Genomic DNA, 18,628 nt, shown 5'->3' on the forward strand with positions numbered 1-18,628 from the left:
ACGGCTCACCATCAATCTGTTGAGTCTTATTGTCTACTGCTCCCTTAGCTGATCTTTTGATGTTTTTATTATTCTGCCCTTGGGTATCATTTGATTGTGTTCTCTTTCTTTGCCTTCTTTCCTTTTCCATGCGTTCTTCATTGACTTTCCTTTCAATTATCAGTGCTTTGTTTACCACATCTGCATAAGTTGTCAATTCATATGGAACCACTTATTTTCGAATCTCAGTTCTCAGTCCCATCTCAAACTTGTGAACACGTTCTTGCTCACCATCCACTAATCTCGGAGCAAATTTTGCTAACTCTGTAAATTTTGCTTCATATTCAGTCACACTCATACCCTTTTGCTTCAAATAAATAAACTCTTACTCTTTCTGGATCCTTATACTTCGAGGAAAATACTGATCATAGAATGCAATCCGAAATCTTTCCCAGATAAGTATTTCGCCGTCTTGTTCATGCTTGTGCTGTAGTCGCTGACACCAGTTGTATGCTTCTCCTTGTAGTAAATAAGCTGCATATCGAATCTTTTCTTCATCAAGACACTCTTGGACAGCGAAAGCCTTCTCCATCTCTATTATCCAGTTGTCAGCCTCCAAAGGTTCAGTAGTCCCCTTGAAAGCTGGAGGAGCAAGCTTTTTAAATTCTGAAATGTTGTTTCGTTGTACTGGTTGCTCTCCATGTTGTGGTGGTGGATGCTGATGTTGTTGTGTATCTCGTTGTATCTGCTGTTGTTCAAACATTTGCTGTTGTATTTGTTGTTGTGCTTGTACCATCATGATTAGGGTCTGCATTAACTGAGCCATATCTGGTTCTTGACATGCTCTCGAAGCACTCCCATTAGGATCTACGACTCCCTCCTCTTGAGGGGTGCCACTGGTCAGATGGGGAGTGCTACCATCCCGTGGTTGTGATGTCTCTCTTGCAATTTCTTGAGTAGTTCTTGTCATTCTACGGGGAGGCATGGTAACTTTGTAGCAGTAAAACCTTATTAGATTCATTTATCTATTTGTTAGGATGGGTTTATTATAATGCTCATATTCTAACGTCCCAATATTTCTAATGTTTACCCACCTACACTCATACTGTGTCAAATTCTATGTGTCATAATTTATCCACTTATGCTCTGATACCATATTAATTGTCACGCCTCCGACCCGAGATTCGTGGATCGAGGGTCGCAGCAACCGCCGCATACTCATGAAGAACTCTCTCCATAAGCATGCAAGGCATCTCATCACGATATCAATGCATCGCAGCGGAATAAATTCAAATAATTATTATTCAACTGTAATTCAAGTAATTAAATCAAATGTCTTACATCCAATAAAATTTTACTAAAACAATAAATCTAAGTTCAATAAAGTTGACAATGCTAAATCTCGCCTCTAAAAGCTCTGTCCCAATATTTCTTCCCACGTTCGAAATTAATATCTGAATCTGAAAAATAGAAAGAAAGGTAATGAGCTAGACAGCCCAGTAAGTAACAAATATCTCAATCAGATATTTCAGATATTATATAATTTTCAAGAATAATACTTCAAATAAACATAAAAATATATTTCATGCTGATTTAATGCAAATCTAATAATTTCAAATATTCACATATAATATAATCATAAATCTGATTCGATTTCAAAACACTCGTAACTCAACAGCCTCGACTATGACCAATGTTTAACCCCCATTGGCGGGGTCCACAGAATACCAGCGCACAACCCCCACTGGCAGGGTCCAGAAATACCAGCGCACAACCCCCACTGGCAGGGTCCACAGAATACCAGCGCACAACCCCCACTGGCAGGGTCCACAAAGTACCAACGTATAATCTCCATTGGCGGGGCCCACTGAAACATAGGCTGAGAGCATAAATCCGATCTATATCAAAACACTTAGTACCACAATATATATCATAAATCTTTCACTAAATATGTGCATAAATCGATATACCATAACATTTCAAAAGTACTTTTCTTTCAAAACATAATTCCATAAATCTGCATAAATTCAGAGAATAATTATTTATTTTCAGAATAAATATGAAATATCTCAAGAAGATGATTCATTACTTACCTTTCACGGAGCACTGAATGAACGGATCGACTAACTTCTAGGAGATTCTTCCATGCCTATTATCCAAAATTATATTTTTTTATTAATTTTAATTCAAAATTAAATCTAACAAATCCCAAAATCAAAATCTCGCTTAAAATCAGACTCGTCTCTAAACTCGATCAGAATCATCAGATGAAGCCTTCCCCTACGCTAACCCTAGAGGAATAGCTTTAGAGAGAGAAAAAATCCATCAAGAGAGAGAAACAAGCTAGAGAGAGAAAATTTTAGAGAGAGAAAGTAGAGAGAGAAAATCCAATTCCAGAGAGAGAAAGTCAGGGTTCAGACTGAAAGAAGAGAGAGAAGAGAGAGAAACTCTCTCTCTCATCAATTTCATTTTTTATTTATTTATTTATTTATTTACTTACTTATATATATATATATAAATATATATATATATATATATTTATTATTATTATTATTATTATTATTTTCTTTTCTTTTCTTTTCTTTTCTTTTCTTTTTCTTCTTTTTCTTCTTTTTCTTTCCTTTTCTTTTCTTTTTCTTCTTTTTCTTTTTTTTTCTTCTTTTTCTTTCCTTTTCTTTTCTTTTTCTTCTTCTTCTTTTTCTTCTTTTCTTCTTTTTTTTCTTGGTTCCTCCCACGCCGGAACAGGGGACCGGCGTTCCCTCTTTTGTCGGGTCGTTCAGGCCACGGCCGCCGCGGCGGAGGCCGACGGCCGACGGGGGCCACTCCCCCGATCACGGAGGAGCGGGGCCGGCGATCAATTCCGATCGCCGGCGTCGGAAATTTCAAGAAAAATAGATCAAAAATAGAGTCTTTTTCTCCGACCAGAAATCGGCGACTCTCGTCGCCGGCAGCCACGCACAGGAGCACGGAAAGAATGGAAGGAAGAGAAGAAAAGGAGGGAAGCTTACCTTGACCTCCGGTGACCTCGTCGGCGGCAGTCACGGCGAGAAATCAAAACGGTGACCGTGGCTTTATTTCGAGAAAATCGGAGAGAAAGAGAGGGGAAAAGAGTCGATGGATCGATTCTAAAGAGAGGGGGTCTTCTTATAGGAAATCCTAGGACTCCTAGGGGTCTTAGGAGTCCGATTTTGCCTGGGTTTCGTCGGAGAAGAAGACTCCCGAGGAGTCTTCTTCCCGGTTTCATCCCCTGTTTTTTTTTTTTTTTTTCATTTTGGTGGGCTGAATTGGTTTGGGCTATAACAGATACCATCTGAGTTTGATGTGTGTATTCATTGTTGAGAGGTCCTTCATTGTTAAGCATGGTGTGTTCTTGACTTTAACTGGCATGAACGTAGCTTTGCCCCCTACTTGGCTAGTAGCATACTCATCCATTCTACTGTAAAGATTCAACTTGACTAATTATCTTTCTCAAAAATTTTTATAAAATAAAAAAAATTACAAAAATATTACATAAGCTGGGTTGCCTCCCAACAAGTACTAAGTTTAATATCTTCAGCTAGACTTTTATTAAGACTACTAAAAATTGGGTTGCCTTCCAACAAGTGCTAAATTTAATAACTTTAGTCGGACGCTATGAGAGAGTCTCACTTATAACCAACTTGGGTATGTCCCTCAAGATTTCAAAAGAAAAAGGCCAATCAGGAGGTCTTATCATCATGACAGTAAAACATCTGTAGAATGCTCTACGATAATTAACCTGAACCAATAGAGTGTATTGGGCAAGCATACAATACCCGGATCTAAAAATATAATCATAATCTTTATGATGATCAAGAAGGAATTGTGTTTTTTAGGCTGAGATTGGGGATGGTAGTTTAAGAATTTCTTCAACTATATCCTAGTTTACTGTAATTCTTTTCTCGAGTATAATGTGTCTCGACATCATCTCTTTTCGATCTATAACATGACACTTTTTCTAAATTAATATTTTATCATCTCCATACATCATTTTAACATCGTAGAAAAATTTTAGAGATAGTCATCGAAAGTAATACTGACTACAGAAAGATCAGTCATAAAAATTTTAATATCGTTATCCATCATTGCAGAGATATCCCACCCAACAGTTTCTCTATATGCTTTTAGAATACCTACAAGTTAGGCTTCCTGGTTAGGGATCACTAGAAGGATGTCAATGGGTGCATCAGAAATGGCTTCAGTTCTAGAGCAGGTGGTGATTCTAATAAGAGAGCTATTGGTGGGTTAGATGATGGCTCATGATTTTTGATCCAAAATGATGTGGTTTTGGGGTAGGACGTATTTACTAGGTCATTTACTTTTGTGATATACCCATCTACCTCAAAATCGCCCACCTCAAACTGAGCTAAATAGGGATCTAATGAGTCTTAGAGGAGAATTATACATATAGCTTCCTTCATTGTGTTATTCATTTGTGGTCCTTAGAAAGTCTCAATTAATTTCATTATTTTATCAATTTATCCTTCCTTTTTGTTAAAAGAAATGAGTGATTCTAGGGCACTAGGGAATGGAACTATAGGTAAGTAGAGTGATGATGGAACTGATTCGTCTCACTTATACATTTTTGATTCCTCCCTACACATTTCTGCCTTAGTCGAATTACCTGTGTTGGTCTTTTTGGTTATGCAAGGTTGTTCTATGACCATTTTATTTTTGAGAGTCATAATCAATTATTCAGAAAAAGTTATAGGGATATTAAAACTTCTAGCCAAGTATTGTCCCTCAGGATCGCTCTCGGGCTGACTAGGCAGCTCACCTTCCTCCTCCCTACTAAATGTGATTACTTGTTGATCGATTTGGATCTCTAGCTTAGCGATGGATTGTGTGTGGGAGTGGAGGATTTGTCAGATGTCTTCTTTGAAAGAAGGGCTGTAACTGGGTATAGGCTGTGAGGTATGCTGGTGCTAGCTATAAGATGGATTCTTATACTGTGATTCTTGATAATTATGTCTCTGCGAGATCAGGTTGACCATAATTTGATGCATGTGGGAGTAAAAGGTCTGAGTATTGACTTCTACCTTGTCTAATACCTGTAGAATCTTCTCTTCAAATGATGGACTATAGATAGTTGGAGAAGATTAATATTGTAAATAAGATATATCATAATCAGGCATATCTACGAACGTAGATCCTTATAGTACCGGAATAATCACTGATTGTGATAATTATGAAAAATTTGGTTAAACCCCTCAACCTAGATTGCAGTCGTTAAAGTATGGGTTATTTCCTGGTTCGTAGGCTATTTTGGTTTGATCTTGATGAATTTGCTCATATTTAAACTCAAAAAATGGGTGCACGACTGGGCATTCAACTTATTGTGCAGGAAGAAAAGATGTAAAGGAAGAGTGTTTGATAGTCAATAGGTGATCTAATTTATGGGATAGCTCATCTTCTCTACTGTAGAAATCCATATTCCTAGCACAAATTTAATTTATCGGATTGTTCTGATTATTTTAATATGCAATCAAAGGGTCTAGATCAGAATAATCTCCTTCTGATTTTCTTTTTTTTTTTAAGGAAGAGGGAGAGAAGAAGAAGAGAAGAGGATGAAAGAGAGAAGTTCTAAGGATAAGAATCCTAAGAAAGTCCTAAACCGAGGATAGGTGAGAAGGTTGTTTTTAATTATTTTCATTGATTTTTCAAATAGATGATACAATCAAATCAACTCTATCCTAAAGTTATCTTAGATCTAGACAGCTCCTAACTATTTTAAGTGCACCGTCAAGCACTCGAAGTGTGAATCTAACCAACCAACTGGCCAGATAACTGTAAGGTTGGTGGGGGTCCCCCCGTTATTTTTCTTAGACAGTAACTAAGTTGGCCAGATCAGTGAATGAAATCAATTAAAGAACTATCTTTTTTCAGGATGTAATCTCTAAACTACTTTTTTAGACACCAACTGATCAACTAAGCCCAACTCGATTCAACTTTTGGGGTCACTTATCCTATTGAGCTCGAGTGTTTTATGAGTTGATGTCTAATTAATTTTAATTAAGATGCTTAGGTTAATGCAAATGTAGGATAGTGGTTTGTGGGTCAAGGGAGGGTAATGGAATCCCCACCTTATGTTGTCTATGGGTTATGCCTTTAAAATATTTTATGAAAATATGAAACATAAAAAGAGAGGATGTCTAATACAAGTAAAAAGCTTCTAAGGTTTAATTAGTTTCTCTATTTTAGTTAAGTGTTATGCAGTGTCTTTGTTTTCTTTTTATGTTACATTATCTTTAAGCAAGAAGGAATAAGCGAGAAGTTTTAAATTAGATTAATTAGGTATGAGAAGATCTAGAGAGTCTAAAAAAAAACTAAATTAAGATAAGAATATGAGGTAACTAGATATCCTATGATTAAAGTAAGAAATTAAATCTACTATTCAAGAAGTCAATTAAAAGGCAAAAATATATTTTTTTTATATTTAGAGAATCTATTAGAAAGAAAGTAAATAAAAGACAAGTTTAAAATAAGTAGAAAGTCAAATCTATATAAGAAGTAAAAAATTATTTTACTAGAAAGGTAGTAAAGCAATGTAAAGCAAGAAATAAAAATCTAAAAAGTAATAAAATATAATTTTTTTTTATTTTATAGATTTTTTTAATTTTTTTTCAAAACAATCGTGCCAAGATCTCCAACAACAGTATCAAAATTTGATGTGTGTTATAGTACACCAAAATTAATCTTACTCACTTACATGTAGATAGGGTAAGTCGAGATTGTATCCATAGAGATCTTAGTTGATTGTTTTAAAAATATAAAAAAAATAAAAAAATTATAATAAAAATATTTTTCATTAATCAAATAAAGAAGCATACATAAAGAAAAAAAATAAAAGTGTGATACAGACATGTAAACCAAGTTGATCTTCTAGCTACGTCTGAAGGTAGATGTGCCTCCTTGAATCCTTCATCTTTCTCTATGTAAACAGCGACAGGATGGCTGAAAGACTTGGTCTAAGAACTCCAAATAAGAAAAGTAGATGAAAGTATGAAAATATGAAAAAGTAGAGTAGCGGCACTAGAATTAGGACCTCTCCTAGATTTAATAGAAGGTGTGCTAGACTTAGGACCTATCCTAAACTTCTTGGGATGTGGACAAGGAATCTATGGAGGAATATGGTAGTGGCAAGGAAGAAGAAGAGGGGTTGCTAGGGTTAGTACCTCTTTTAGACTTATGGAGAAGAGAGAAAAAAAGAGAGAGGGGGGCGGTAACTTGGAGAGAGCTTAGGCATTGGCTTGATTAAGGAGAGAAAGATGGCATGATCCCCACAAGGGGGCTGATGGAAGAGAAGGGGGCGTGTATTTATAGAGAGGAGAGGCGTGAGATGAGAGAAGGCTAGGGCATGCGTGAGGACTTGAATTGGGATGTTAGAAGAGATGGAGCGCAAAAGGGGTTTTGTTGTGGTGCGTAATGAAGAGAGGAAGGAAGTTGGCAAGGGAAAGCATGTAAGAAAGAAGGAAATAAAGAGAGAGGGCATAAGATCTTGAGATGGGGTGGCACATGTTATTTTTTTTCTTCCTTCACGTGAAAATCTCACACCAAAAATGAGTTGGGGTGGCACATATGTTCTAGGGTTTCATGAGAAAGATGGTGGCATGAATAGAGACCATTAAATCTTCATATTGCTTCTCCTTCGTTGATCAATAAGTCGTGTTTACACTTGAATCTTCATGAAGAGTGATCTTTTAATCTAAGCCCTTGATATTTAAGTTGTATTCACATTTGATTCCATATGAAGGATTATCTTTTAATCTGGATCCTTGAATCTTGAGCTTGCATATGATTCCTTCATGAATAAGTCGCGTTCATATTGGAATGGGAGCTAGTTACCTAATTCACTCAAATCTGATCCAATTTGAGTCCAATTTGGATCGTATGAATCCAAACTCCCAATCACCTGTAAAATAGACTAGAGAGTATCAAATTCTTAATAAATAAAGAGCTATTAAATAGAATTGTATGCCTTTAGTGACTTAATTCAAGTGTTTATCAAGAGCTACCCTCGTTGAAGAAGATCTCACCCCTGTATGGGCAAGAAACCTAAGGAAGTATTGCAGATATCATAAGGACTACGGGCATGATACAGATGAATACTGATAGCTCATGGAGGAGATAGAAGCACTTATCTGACGTGGGCACCTTCATCGGTTGTTGATGAATGGCGGACCCCGAGGAACCAACGCAATGAGCCTCCTCGACAGGAAGATCCCCATAGAGACCAGCTAGTAGTAGGAGAGATCCGCGTGATCTCTAGTGGGCAGCTTGGCCATCATACCTCGGATCTAAGCCGAGCTGAGGATAAGAATCCGAAGAAAATAAAGATTCCTGATAAAGTTACTTTCTTTGAAGCTGACCTAGATGGAATGAAGTGTCGACATGATTACCTTGTAGTCGTTTCTTTAAATATTACTAATTATGATGTACATTAGGTCCTAGTTGATAATAGAAGTTCAGTTGATATTTTATTTTATAATGCTTTTGTCCATATGAACTTGTATTCTGAGCTACTGATGAAAAGAAATAAACCTCTAATCAAATTTTTGGGTACTGCAGTTCTGATGGAAGAAACTATCCCCTTGACCCCAATAGCCAGACAAGCTCCGAAATAAGCTATTGTAAAAATAAATTACTTTGTAGTCAAGAGCCCATCCGTATACAATATCATCTTAGGTCGGTCTAGATTGAACACTCTTCAAGCTATTATATCGACCTACCACTTGATGGTGAAATTTTTTACTCCACATGGAGTCAGTGAGCTTCGAGAAAACCAACAGCTTGCAAAGGAATGCTACATGACAACTTTACATAGAGCAACACCCATGGAATAGTCAGCAGATGAGTTGGATGCATGAGACGAGCTAACTAAACAAAGAGATCAGCTGATGGAAGACCTAATCCCGATGTCCATTGATGAAGACCTGAACAAAGTGGTGAAGATCGGTTCAAACCTGTGTGAAGAGGATCGTCGGCACCTCATCTCCTTCCTATAGGCCAATGCGGACGTATTTGCTTGGTTGGCCTTTAACATGCTTGGTATCGATCCAGAGATCATAGATGCATCTGGGAGGATCTGTTTCAGTTGCCCAAAGGCAAAATTAGCAGCAGCTTCATCCGACAACTTTTCGATATCGAGGGCAAGTCGACCAGAAGGCATGTAAACAAGGACTTTATTGCCTGTTGCCTTGTGAAGATTAAGGAAATAACTGCAACTGTAAGAAGTGGATGACACTACACCAAGGAACTCTACATTAGGCCAGAAAACTGTGTCAAAGAGCAGCACAATCTTGTTCTCAACTCTAACAGCAAGATTATTTATTGCTTCTTCCTTCCAATCTGGAAGCCTTGGTTCAAACTTTATGATATTAGCTTTCAGAACCCCTAGGGGTACAGTGATGACAGCAGCATCTGCAACAAACGTTTTGCCATTTTCAACACTGACTTCCACTCCCATGTTACTCCAAACAATTTTTGTAACCCTGGAAGAAGAATTGGGATGAGAAAAGATATAAAGGGGCAATCGATTAGTTAATTCAGAATGTGAGAACATACTGATGATTAAGACGAATATCCAGGCCTCTTGCAAGGGTATTAACAACAGGGCGGTAACCTCGGACCATAATACCATGTCCACTAGGGAGCAAAACTTCCTGCATTTCATGTAGCAAATGAGAATAGAAGAGATGCAGCTGATGAAAGAACTATCAACTGAAGTAACAGATGTTTTATTTATTTATATTTTGATGATCGATCATTATCAATTTCTAGTAAATAAATGTTTTTAAGATGAATTTTGCTAGAACTTCTTCTAAACAAGAGCATAAACATTAGCCAAATTACTAGCTTTTCTAGAGATAGTCTATCAACTATGTAAAATAAGTGATGACTCGGTCAGACAAAAGAAGTGCAATTTTGCTCCCGAGCGGCAAAAGGTCATACAGGAAGTGATGGACAAGCTCTTAAAGGTGGGGTTCGTATGAAAAGTCTATTACCTAAAGTGGTTGGCTAATGTTATCCTCATCAAAAAAGCTAATAGAAAATGGTGCGCTTGTATTGATTACACCAACCTTAATAAGGCATGCCCAAAGGATAGCTACCCTCTACCTCGCATTGATCAGTTGGTGGACATCACCTTGGGACATTAGATCTTGTCATTTTGGATGCATTCTTCGGATACAACCAAATTCGGATGGCCCCCGAGGATGAGGAGAAGACCTCTTTTATTACTGACCAGAGTCTTTTTTACTACAGAATCATGCCGTTCGGCCTAAAGAATGCAGGTGCGATCTATCAACGACTCGTCAACAAGATCTTCAAAGAGTAGATCAGCAGAAACATGGAGGTGTATGTCGATGACATGCTTATCAAAAGTAGAGCTATCGAGCATCACATCACCGACCTTAAAAAAATATTTGCAATGCTATGGCACTTTCATATGAAACTTAACCCCAGCAATATGCATTTGGTGTCACCTCTAGCAAATTTCTCGGCTTCATGGTGTCTCACCGGGAGATCCAAGCAAATCCAGAAAAATTCGAGCTCTCCATAAAATGAAGCCTCCAAAGATGATCAAAGAAGTACAATGCCTAATCAAAAGACTTATAACTCTAAACAGATTCCTCTCAAGATCAGCTGAAAGGAGCCTCCCCTTCTTCAAAGCTCTCAAATAAGCAAAGAACTTCCAGTGGTTGGATGAATGTCAAGCCATGTTTGATGACCTAAAAAGATACCTCAGCTCACGTCCTCTCCTCAGTAAGCTTGAACTTGGAGAAATGTTGTATTTGTACCTTACCGTCTCACCCTCCGCAATTAGCTCAATCCTCGTCTGATAGGAGGCCAAGGTACAGAAGCCAATTTATTATGTTAGCAGGGTACTCCATGATGTTGAGATCAAATATACAAAGCTTGAGAAGGTGGCTTATTCTCTTGTGATATCTTCAAAGAAGCTATGCCCGTATTTTCAATTGCACACCATCATCGTCCTCACTGACCAGCCCATCAGATCAATACTTTATCGATCCAATAACTCAGGATAATTAGCCAAGTGGGCTATCGAGCTAGGAGAATTTGACATCAAATATCTACCTCAACCATCCATTAAAGCTCAAGCACTAGCTGACTTCATCCTGGAGTGCACCATCTCAGATGAGGAACAGAATGTCGAGGAAGTAGCTCCAATGACCAATGAATGCTGGGTTCTCCTTGTAGATGGTTCCTCAAACACCATAGGCTCAGGAGCTGGATTGATTTTAACCAATCTAGATGGGGTGGTCATAGAATACACCTTATACTTTGAGTTTTCTACCTCCAACAATGAAGCTGAATATGAAGCATTGAAAATCAAGCTAAGAATGGTGAAGGACCTAGGAGTTCAGCACCTCAGGTTCACAGTGATTCATAGCTCATCGTCGGTCAAGTTCAAGGAGAGTATGAAGCTTGGGTGTTGAACATGATAAAGTATTTACAAAAGGTCAAAGATCTTACTTGTAACTTGCCACCATGAGCATTCAACAAATACTGAGGATAGAGAATGTGTGGGCCGACCTTCTCTCAAAGCTCGCAACAATAGGTGTGGCCAACCTAAAAAGAAGCTTTTATCTCGAAACACTTGAGAAGCCAAGGATTAAAGAGTCCATCATGATGCAAATAGATCCCAAGTCGAGTTGGATAGATCTTATTTTACATTATTTGCAGAATGGGGTATTACCTACTGATTGAGATGAAGCCAAGAAGATAAGACACCTCACACCTTAATACGTCATGTATGACAGAAGGCTATACAAAAGACTTTTCACTCTACCCTTGCTCCGGTGCCTTCATCCTTCAGAAGCTGAATACGCACTATGGGAAGTTCACGAGGGGATCTGCGGCAATCACTTGGAGGGCAAGGCTCTTACTCTTAAAATCCTGTGCCAGGGATACTTTTGGCCGACCATGCAAACAAATGCTGCTGACCTGATGAGCAAATGTGATCAATGCCAAAGAACTTCAAATATCCAACACCAACCTTTAACCCCTCTGGCTCCGATCACCACCACTTGATCCTTTGCTCAATGGAGAATGGATATCCTTGGACTTTTCCCCATCGTGATGGTGCAGAAGAAATTCTTGCTTGTCACGATTGACGACTACACCAAATGGGTGGAGGCAGAAGTGTTGGCGACTATCACCGAGGCTAAAGTCTACGATTTTGTATGAAAGTCGATCATCTATCATTTTGGCTTATCATAGGCCATTATCATCGATAACAAGTGTCAGTTCGACAATTTGAAGTTTGCAAGATTCTGTAATGGACTGAACATCTCCCATAGGCTAACCTCAATAGCTCATCCTCAAAGCAACAGTGAAGCTGAGATCACAAACAAAGCCTTACTGCATGGATTAAAGGCTCGACTGGGCCAAGCTAAAGGATCGTGGGTCAAAGAGCTACATCATGTGCTTTGGACGTATCAAATGACCTAGCGGGTTCCTATAAGAGAGACTCCCTTCAAGCTAGCTTTCGGAACTGAAGCCGTCACACCTCTTGAGATCGTCGTGCCCACACTGCGGGTGGAGGAGTTTGAGGTAGACAGTTATTCTATTGGGCTAAGAGAAAACCTAGATTTGTTGAAGGATACCCAGGAGCAAGCATGAATTCGGATGGCCAACTATCAACAAAGAGTAGCTCGGTACTACAACTTCTAAGTCAAGGAAAAGTCATTCCTAGTTGGACAATTAGTTTTCCATCGAGCTGAAGTTTCTTGCCCAACAGAATAGTCGAAGCTTGTGTCAAACTGGGAAGGTCCATACCGTGTCACTGAGATAGTTCGCTTGGGAGTTTATCGACTCTGTCGACTAGATAGAACTCCGATCCCCAAAACATGGAACACCAACAACTTATGTATCTACCACCTATGAATTGTAAATTTTATTAAATTAAATAATAAAATATTTTTTTTATCGAATTGTGTTTTTTTGACATACGCACCTCGCCCGTGTTTTTTCAACATACGCACCTCACCCATAGGCGAGGTGTGGAATGTGTTCTCCATGTTTGCCATGCAGATCTCCAAACACATGCTCCTCGGATACACACATTCTTGTTTGCCTTTATTCTCTGCCTTTGCTCTCCGTGCGCGCTCCTCGGCTATGGCTGAGGATTGGTACGTATCTCCATGCTGCTCTCCATGCATGCTCCTCAGCTACGGACAAGAATCGGTATGCACCTCCATACTACTCTCCGCACACGCTCCTCGGCTACGGCTGAGGATCGGTATGCGCCTCTATGCTGCTCTCCGTGTGCGCTCCTCGGTTACGGCTAAGGATCGGTATGCATCCCCATATGAACTCTCCTACTTTCAGTTGGTTCTTAAACACTTGGTCCTCGACTACGGCCAAGGATAGAGTGAGCACATCCTGGTATTTCTTCTATTGAGCTACGACAGTTGTCATTCAGAAATAATCGATTTCTACTTCTCATCATTAGGAAAATGATCTAAAGCTAATGGTCTCCTATGATATTTGATGCAGATCGGGTGTCAAACTCTAGAACTTTAGCAATGAGAAAAAAATATTTTCATTGAAAGGAAAATATTTTACAAAATCAGATCAGGGTCTGTTACAAAATACCCCGGCACACACTGAGGTCGCCAAAGTGGACCGACCAAACATTCAGCTTGAACATGTCCGAGCTGAAGTACAAAAAAAGACAAAGAAGGCTTAAGCCCCCTCAGGGGCATGGGATTCGTCAGCCTCAGTGCGGTCGGAGAGGATGATGATGGCCAGAGGTGGAGCTGGAGCTACCTCTTTGACTGTCCGATCTTCTTGCTCCAGGCTAAAGAGGTCCCCGATATGCTGACCTTCACCTCCACCTTCGCCGACTTCTTCCTCGCCATCCGACTCCAGGAGTCTGAGGTCGAAGTCAGGACGACGACTCCTGATTTTCTCCTTAAGATCTTCGGCCCCCTGCAAATATGAAAGTGAGGCAAATTCTGACTTGATGCTCAAAAACTTGATCGAAGACTTGAAGGCCTCGATTGTGGTGACCTTGGCAGCTGTCAATTTCTCTTCATATTTCTTTTTCTCGACTGACAACCGAACTTCAACTTCAGTCTGAGCTTTGGATAGCTTGGATTCCAGCCGCTTGACCTCCCCCTCTAGCGACTTGATTTTCTCTTCGCCTTTCAGCCTTATTAGCTTGGTGTCATCCACCCTTCAGGTGGCTGAGGCGGCCCTTTCATCGGCTTCCTGAGATATTCATCGAGCTTCGTGGACCACCTCAAAAAAGTGGTCGAAATGGTAGATGAGCTACACAAAAAAAAAAAAGAAGAGAGAAGCAGGTCAGTAGGAAATACCTAAGAAAGAAAGATCGCAAGCAGACGAGGAAGCTTAATAGATTAGCACTTACCCAAAGAAAAGAGTCCCATGAGTCTTAGATTCGGAACACCCCACCCTCAGAGTTGAAGGCATCAACATTAGTTGGAAGTAAAGCCGATCTAAGCAAAGATCGAGCGATCTTATGGTCGTCGATGGCCTTCTGGACGTCCGGAGCCTCGACCTCTAATAGAATCTCCATCGGAGGGGACACCTCGGCCAGTATGTCGGTCGGTAGATTGGCCAGATAGGAAGACATCCGCATCGAAATTCGAGGCCTACCCAAACTTCTCTGAGATGAGGATGCTAAGGGCTGGGGGGCAGTTTCTCCTGACGTGACAGATTGCAGCGGCACTACCATCTTTGCCAGTGCGAAGATTCCTTCCTCGAGTGCTGCCCAGCCCCAAGGAACCCCCAGCCATGGGCTAGGCGAGCACGACCTCAGTTCGGCCACATTTTGGAGCAAGAATCGCACTCACCTTCTTTCTCTTCGCAGCAGTCCGATGAATGGACTCTAGCTCCGCAGCATTCATTGCTGCATGAAGGACGAGGTTAGTCAAAAAGCAAAGAAATCCTGAACTAAAGAAGATGCATGAAAGAACTACTTACACTTCGGATTGGCTAGACTCAATCCAACCTTGAACAAGGTCTCCTCGATAAGGAACTAGGTTAACAGAGAGGGAGTATGACTGAAGATCTGCTTCAACATCTCCTCCTTAACATCTAACAAAATCAGAGCTCTAACTGTCAATCTATGAGGTCTACCTCATGATGTGCTGAAGTCCCAAGGTTACTCAATCAAAACAAAAAATAAGTGCTCCTTCTAGTTGTGAACTGAAGAAGGAGCACCTCGGAAGAGATGGCATCCCCTCCAAGGAGAGGTGTACCACCACCCGATCTCCATAGAATGCTCCTTCAGTATAAAGCAAGCCCGAAGAAGACGGGAGGTCGGTTCAATCCCGAGGAGAAGGCAGTGGGCAAAAAAACCTAAGATCTGGCTACAAAAGCCTATTCTATATACATTAAGAAATTTCGCTTTGAGGAAGTGGAAGGGCAGCCGAATATCGACCTTCAGAGATTCCTCATATAGGTTGACTCGACCTTGAGGAGGAAGAGCTATCCATTCCTTGGGAACGATGACCTCCAACCTAAATTCGACTAGGACTTGGTATTTTAATCTAATAATTTTCAAGTCTTTGGAGGTAAGGGCAGAGTCTATTCTATATGGGCCGAAGTCTGAAACTTCGGGCCTATCCAAAGAATAGGCAACATCAGACTCGAGGCCTGCACTCCTAACGTCGTCACCTAAACTCCAGGTAGTGGGTGACGAGCTAGACTTACTCATAATTGAGAAATGAAAGACTGACCTAAAAATGAGGCGATCGAGCAAATGAGGGACAATGAACAATGGTAGCTTAGTTTTGCCCAAACAATTAGACAGAATCTCCAAGTGCCAAAGCTCCCCCCTCCGAACAATAGAAGCAGTAAAAAATGAAGTTACTGCGGCCTTATTTATAGAAGTCTAGAATGGCTCTGATCTACTGTCGATTTACTTTTCTCAGTTGATGTTTGACAAATGTCAGCTAGTGATTGGTCAACATGTGGCTCCTGCAGATCCGAGGAATTAACGGCCCAGATTTGAAGGCAGTTCACCATAGGACACCAATCTTCGACACGTATCATAAGGGGACAGCTCGACTGGATCAGCCTCGATCTCGGATTGGTACTCTCTTCGATCGATCTGTGGATAGCTCGATTTCAAGAGTGGGGGGCATCTGTTATAGATCTATACCTTAGCCTCGGCTAACACAATCTTGATCAGGGCCGAGATATGGGAAATGGTATTTACCAGATTATAACCTATGAAATTCACCTAGTATGACTTATCAAATTGGTAGCAGTCTCTATTCCTCAACCTAATTCTGTTTTACCTCATTCACGGATGATCTACTGAAGTTCATATACCACTGACCTATCTCAGCCATTAAGAGGATAAGCATCTGCTCCACGAACTCCTGTACCTCGGTCAGACGACCTACTATAGATCGGCTTAGATGACCTATTGAAGATTGGCTGTGGTCGAGCTAAGTTCTTCACCAGATACGACTCCTCTTCAAATTGAAAAAGTCCAAATAAGATAGAATTCCTCCGTGACCAAATCTTCCATGAAAGGAAAGTTCTTCTTCGAATCAATCTGTGTGATAAATTTGAAAATCATCAGAACTTCGAGACAGGTACGACTCAAACTCCTTCCCTATAAATTTAGGCTCTGAAACCCTCTTAAGATACACAATTAATCGACTCCTCGCTTTCTCCTCTCACTGTTCTCCATCTCCTGACTTGAGCATCGAAGGGTCTGCATCGGAGAATATCCCTCGGTATGGACTTTTTGTAGGTATTTGAGCGAAGCTCCAGCGATAATTTTACCTCGAACACATTTATCTCAACGACCGACCTCAGACGAGAAGATCAATAGCAATACTATCTACTTCCAATAGATATATGAAGGATGGTTGACGACTTAGCAGGTTTTGAGATGACTCATATTTTTAGAGAGATAAATAGTGCTGTAGATTGGATAACTTTTTATGTGCCCGATCATATCATAGATTGGATGGCTTCTTAGCGGTCACCACCTCAATGAGTCCGGCAAATATACTATAAGCGCTGCAACGTGACCGACGGGAAGCAAGTCAAAGAGACGCTGAACCATGTCTTATGTACCCACGGCCGGCTAGATATTATGTTCAGCAACACTGGAGTCCTGGGCACGGCGGCACCCATCATGGGCGTGGACATGGGCGAGCTCGATCAGGTCATGGCGGTGAACGTCCGAGGTATGAAGGTGGCCGTAAAGCAGGCCGCGCGCATAATGGTGGCTCATGGGATGCGAGGATCCATAATATGTACGGTGAGCGTTGCATCATGCCGAGGGGGGCTCGGGCCCACGACGTACACCACATCGAAGCATGCAGTGCTTGGGTTGGTCCGGGCAGCCGTCGGCGAGCTCGGGCAGCATGGGATCCGGGTGAATTGCGTGTCGCCTTTTGGTGTGGCCACATCCTAGGCCTGTGGGCTCAAAGGCGAGAGACCAAGTAAGGTGGAGGACATTTGCTGTGCCACGGGTTACTTGAAAGGTGTGGTGCTCGAGACCGGTCATGTTGCCGAGGCGGCATTATTTCTGGCGTCCGATGAGTCGGTGTTTGTTAGTGGACATAATTTTGGTCAGATGGAGGGATGACAGCCGTTAATTCGAGCCTTCGACAGCTGGATTGAGGACTGGAGGGGATGGAGATGTCTTTGATTCTAAAAGCTGCTTTATTTCTATAAAGAGAATTTACCCTTGACATTATTCTTGTTTTGGAGTAGAATGTGATGATCAGAGAAATCTGTTTGCTTGACGTTAATTAGATAGTCTTGGATCAACAAACACAGCCTTTGACAGCATCATAAGAGATTCAATTCTTTGGGCCATGTGACCACTTTTGAATTGATATACGATGCTAAGAAATTCATCGCAAAAATTTAACTGGAGTAAAAGAATTAGAATAGTTCATCAGCTTGGTTTTCCTGGGGAAAATGTTCAACTACGAAAATATGGTTCAATATCTAAGAAGAATCTCCTTTTAGAATATCTTCTTCTTAATAAAATCTATATAGATTTCTCTTGATGAACCTTCTTAGAGGAACATTTCATTTGGAGGATCATCAAATCATCAAAGCAACCTTTGTGGGTTTTATAGATAAATTGGCAATAACACCTTTTTTCTCATATTTAGGAGTTGGAGGAAGGAAATTTTTTTGAAGCTACATCCTTAATTTGGAAAGTGATTTGATTAGGAAGAAGAAAGATTTTCCTCAACTCACTCAACTTGAATTTCTTTTATCACTTACAAGCCATGCAAGATAAAAGTCTCATGTACATTTTTTGAATGAGAGAAAGAAATGGATGGTCCACACCATGAAGTGTGATGAATGATTCGAGTTCAAGAAAAAGGTCATTCTTTTGGGTAGAAGCCTTTTTTCTTATGTGTGTGAAAGCCTCTCAAAAGAAAATTAGAAGAAGATGAAAGAATTACGAAAATAAAATTTAAATATCTTTTTTTTTTAATGATTGATCTTTATATAAAAATTGAGGTATATAATCCCTATTGATAATAGCAAAGTCCTCTCTTGCATAATTTAAGTATGATTTCTCTTTTCATATTCTAAAAAGTCGTTCATCTGTAAATAATTTGGATCAGATTTTTCTTTCTAATTTAAATAA

General features: G+C 40.1%; 1 protein-coding gene and 1 pseudogene across 1 annotated transcript; one reads left to right on the plus strand and one right to left on the minus strand.

The window, feature by feature from the left end:
- Positions 1–8,887: 8,887 nt before the first annotated feature.
- On the minus strand, positions 8,888–9,715 carry LOC105033992 (polyamine oxidase 3-like). The gene is made up of 2 exons (XM_019846832.3): positions 9,562–9,715; positions 8,888–9,488 (listed from the first exon to the last, which is right to left on the minus strand). The coding sequence occupies exons 1-2, from the start codon at positions 9,663–9,665 to the stop codon at positions 8,888–8,890; spliced, it is 705 nt and encodes a 234-aa protein (XP_019702391.1). The 5' UTR covers positions 9,666–9,715.
- A 2,354-nt stretch (positions 9,716–12,069) lies between these two features.
- Positions 12,070–17,637, plus strand: LOC105033993 (short-chain dehydrogenase reductase 5-like; annotated as a pseudogene).
- The last annotated feature ends 991 nt before the right edge of the window (positions 17,638–18,628 follow it).

The sequence above is a fragment of the Elaeis guineensis genome, chromosome 6 (assembly GCF_000442705.2).
Source record: "Elaeis guineensis isolate ETL-2024a chromosome 6, EG11, whole genome shotgun sequence".
NCBI classification, from domain to species: domain Eukaryota; kingdom Viridiplantae; phylum Streptophyta; class Magnoliopsida; order Arecales; family Arecaceae; genus Elaeis; species Elaeis guineensis.

What these genes read in the sequence shown, in the direction of transcription:
- LOC105033992 (XM_019846832.3), bottom strand. Translation starts at nt 9,665, where the DNA reads ATGCAGGAAGTTTTGCTCCCTAGTGGACATGGTATTATGGTCCGAGGT. An exon ending in GATATTCGTCTTAATCATCA is followed by an intron (nt 9,489 to 9,561) that starts GTATGTTCTCAC and finishes TTCTTCTTCCAG; the next exon opens with GGTTACAAAAATTGTTTGGA.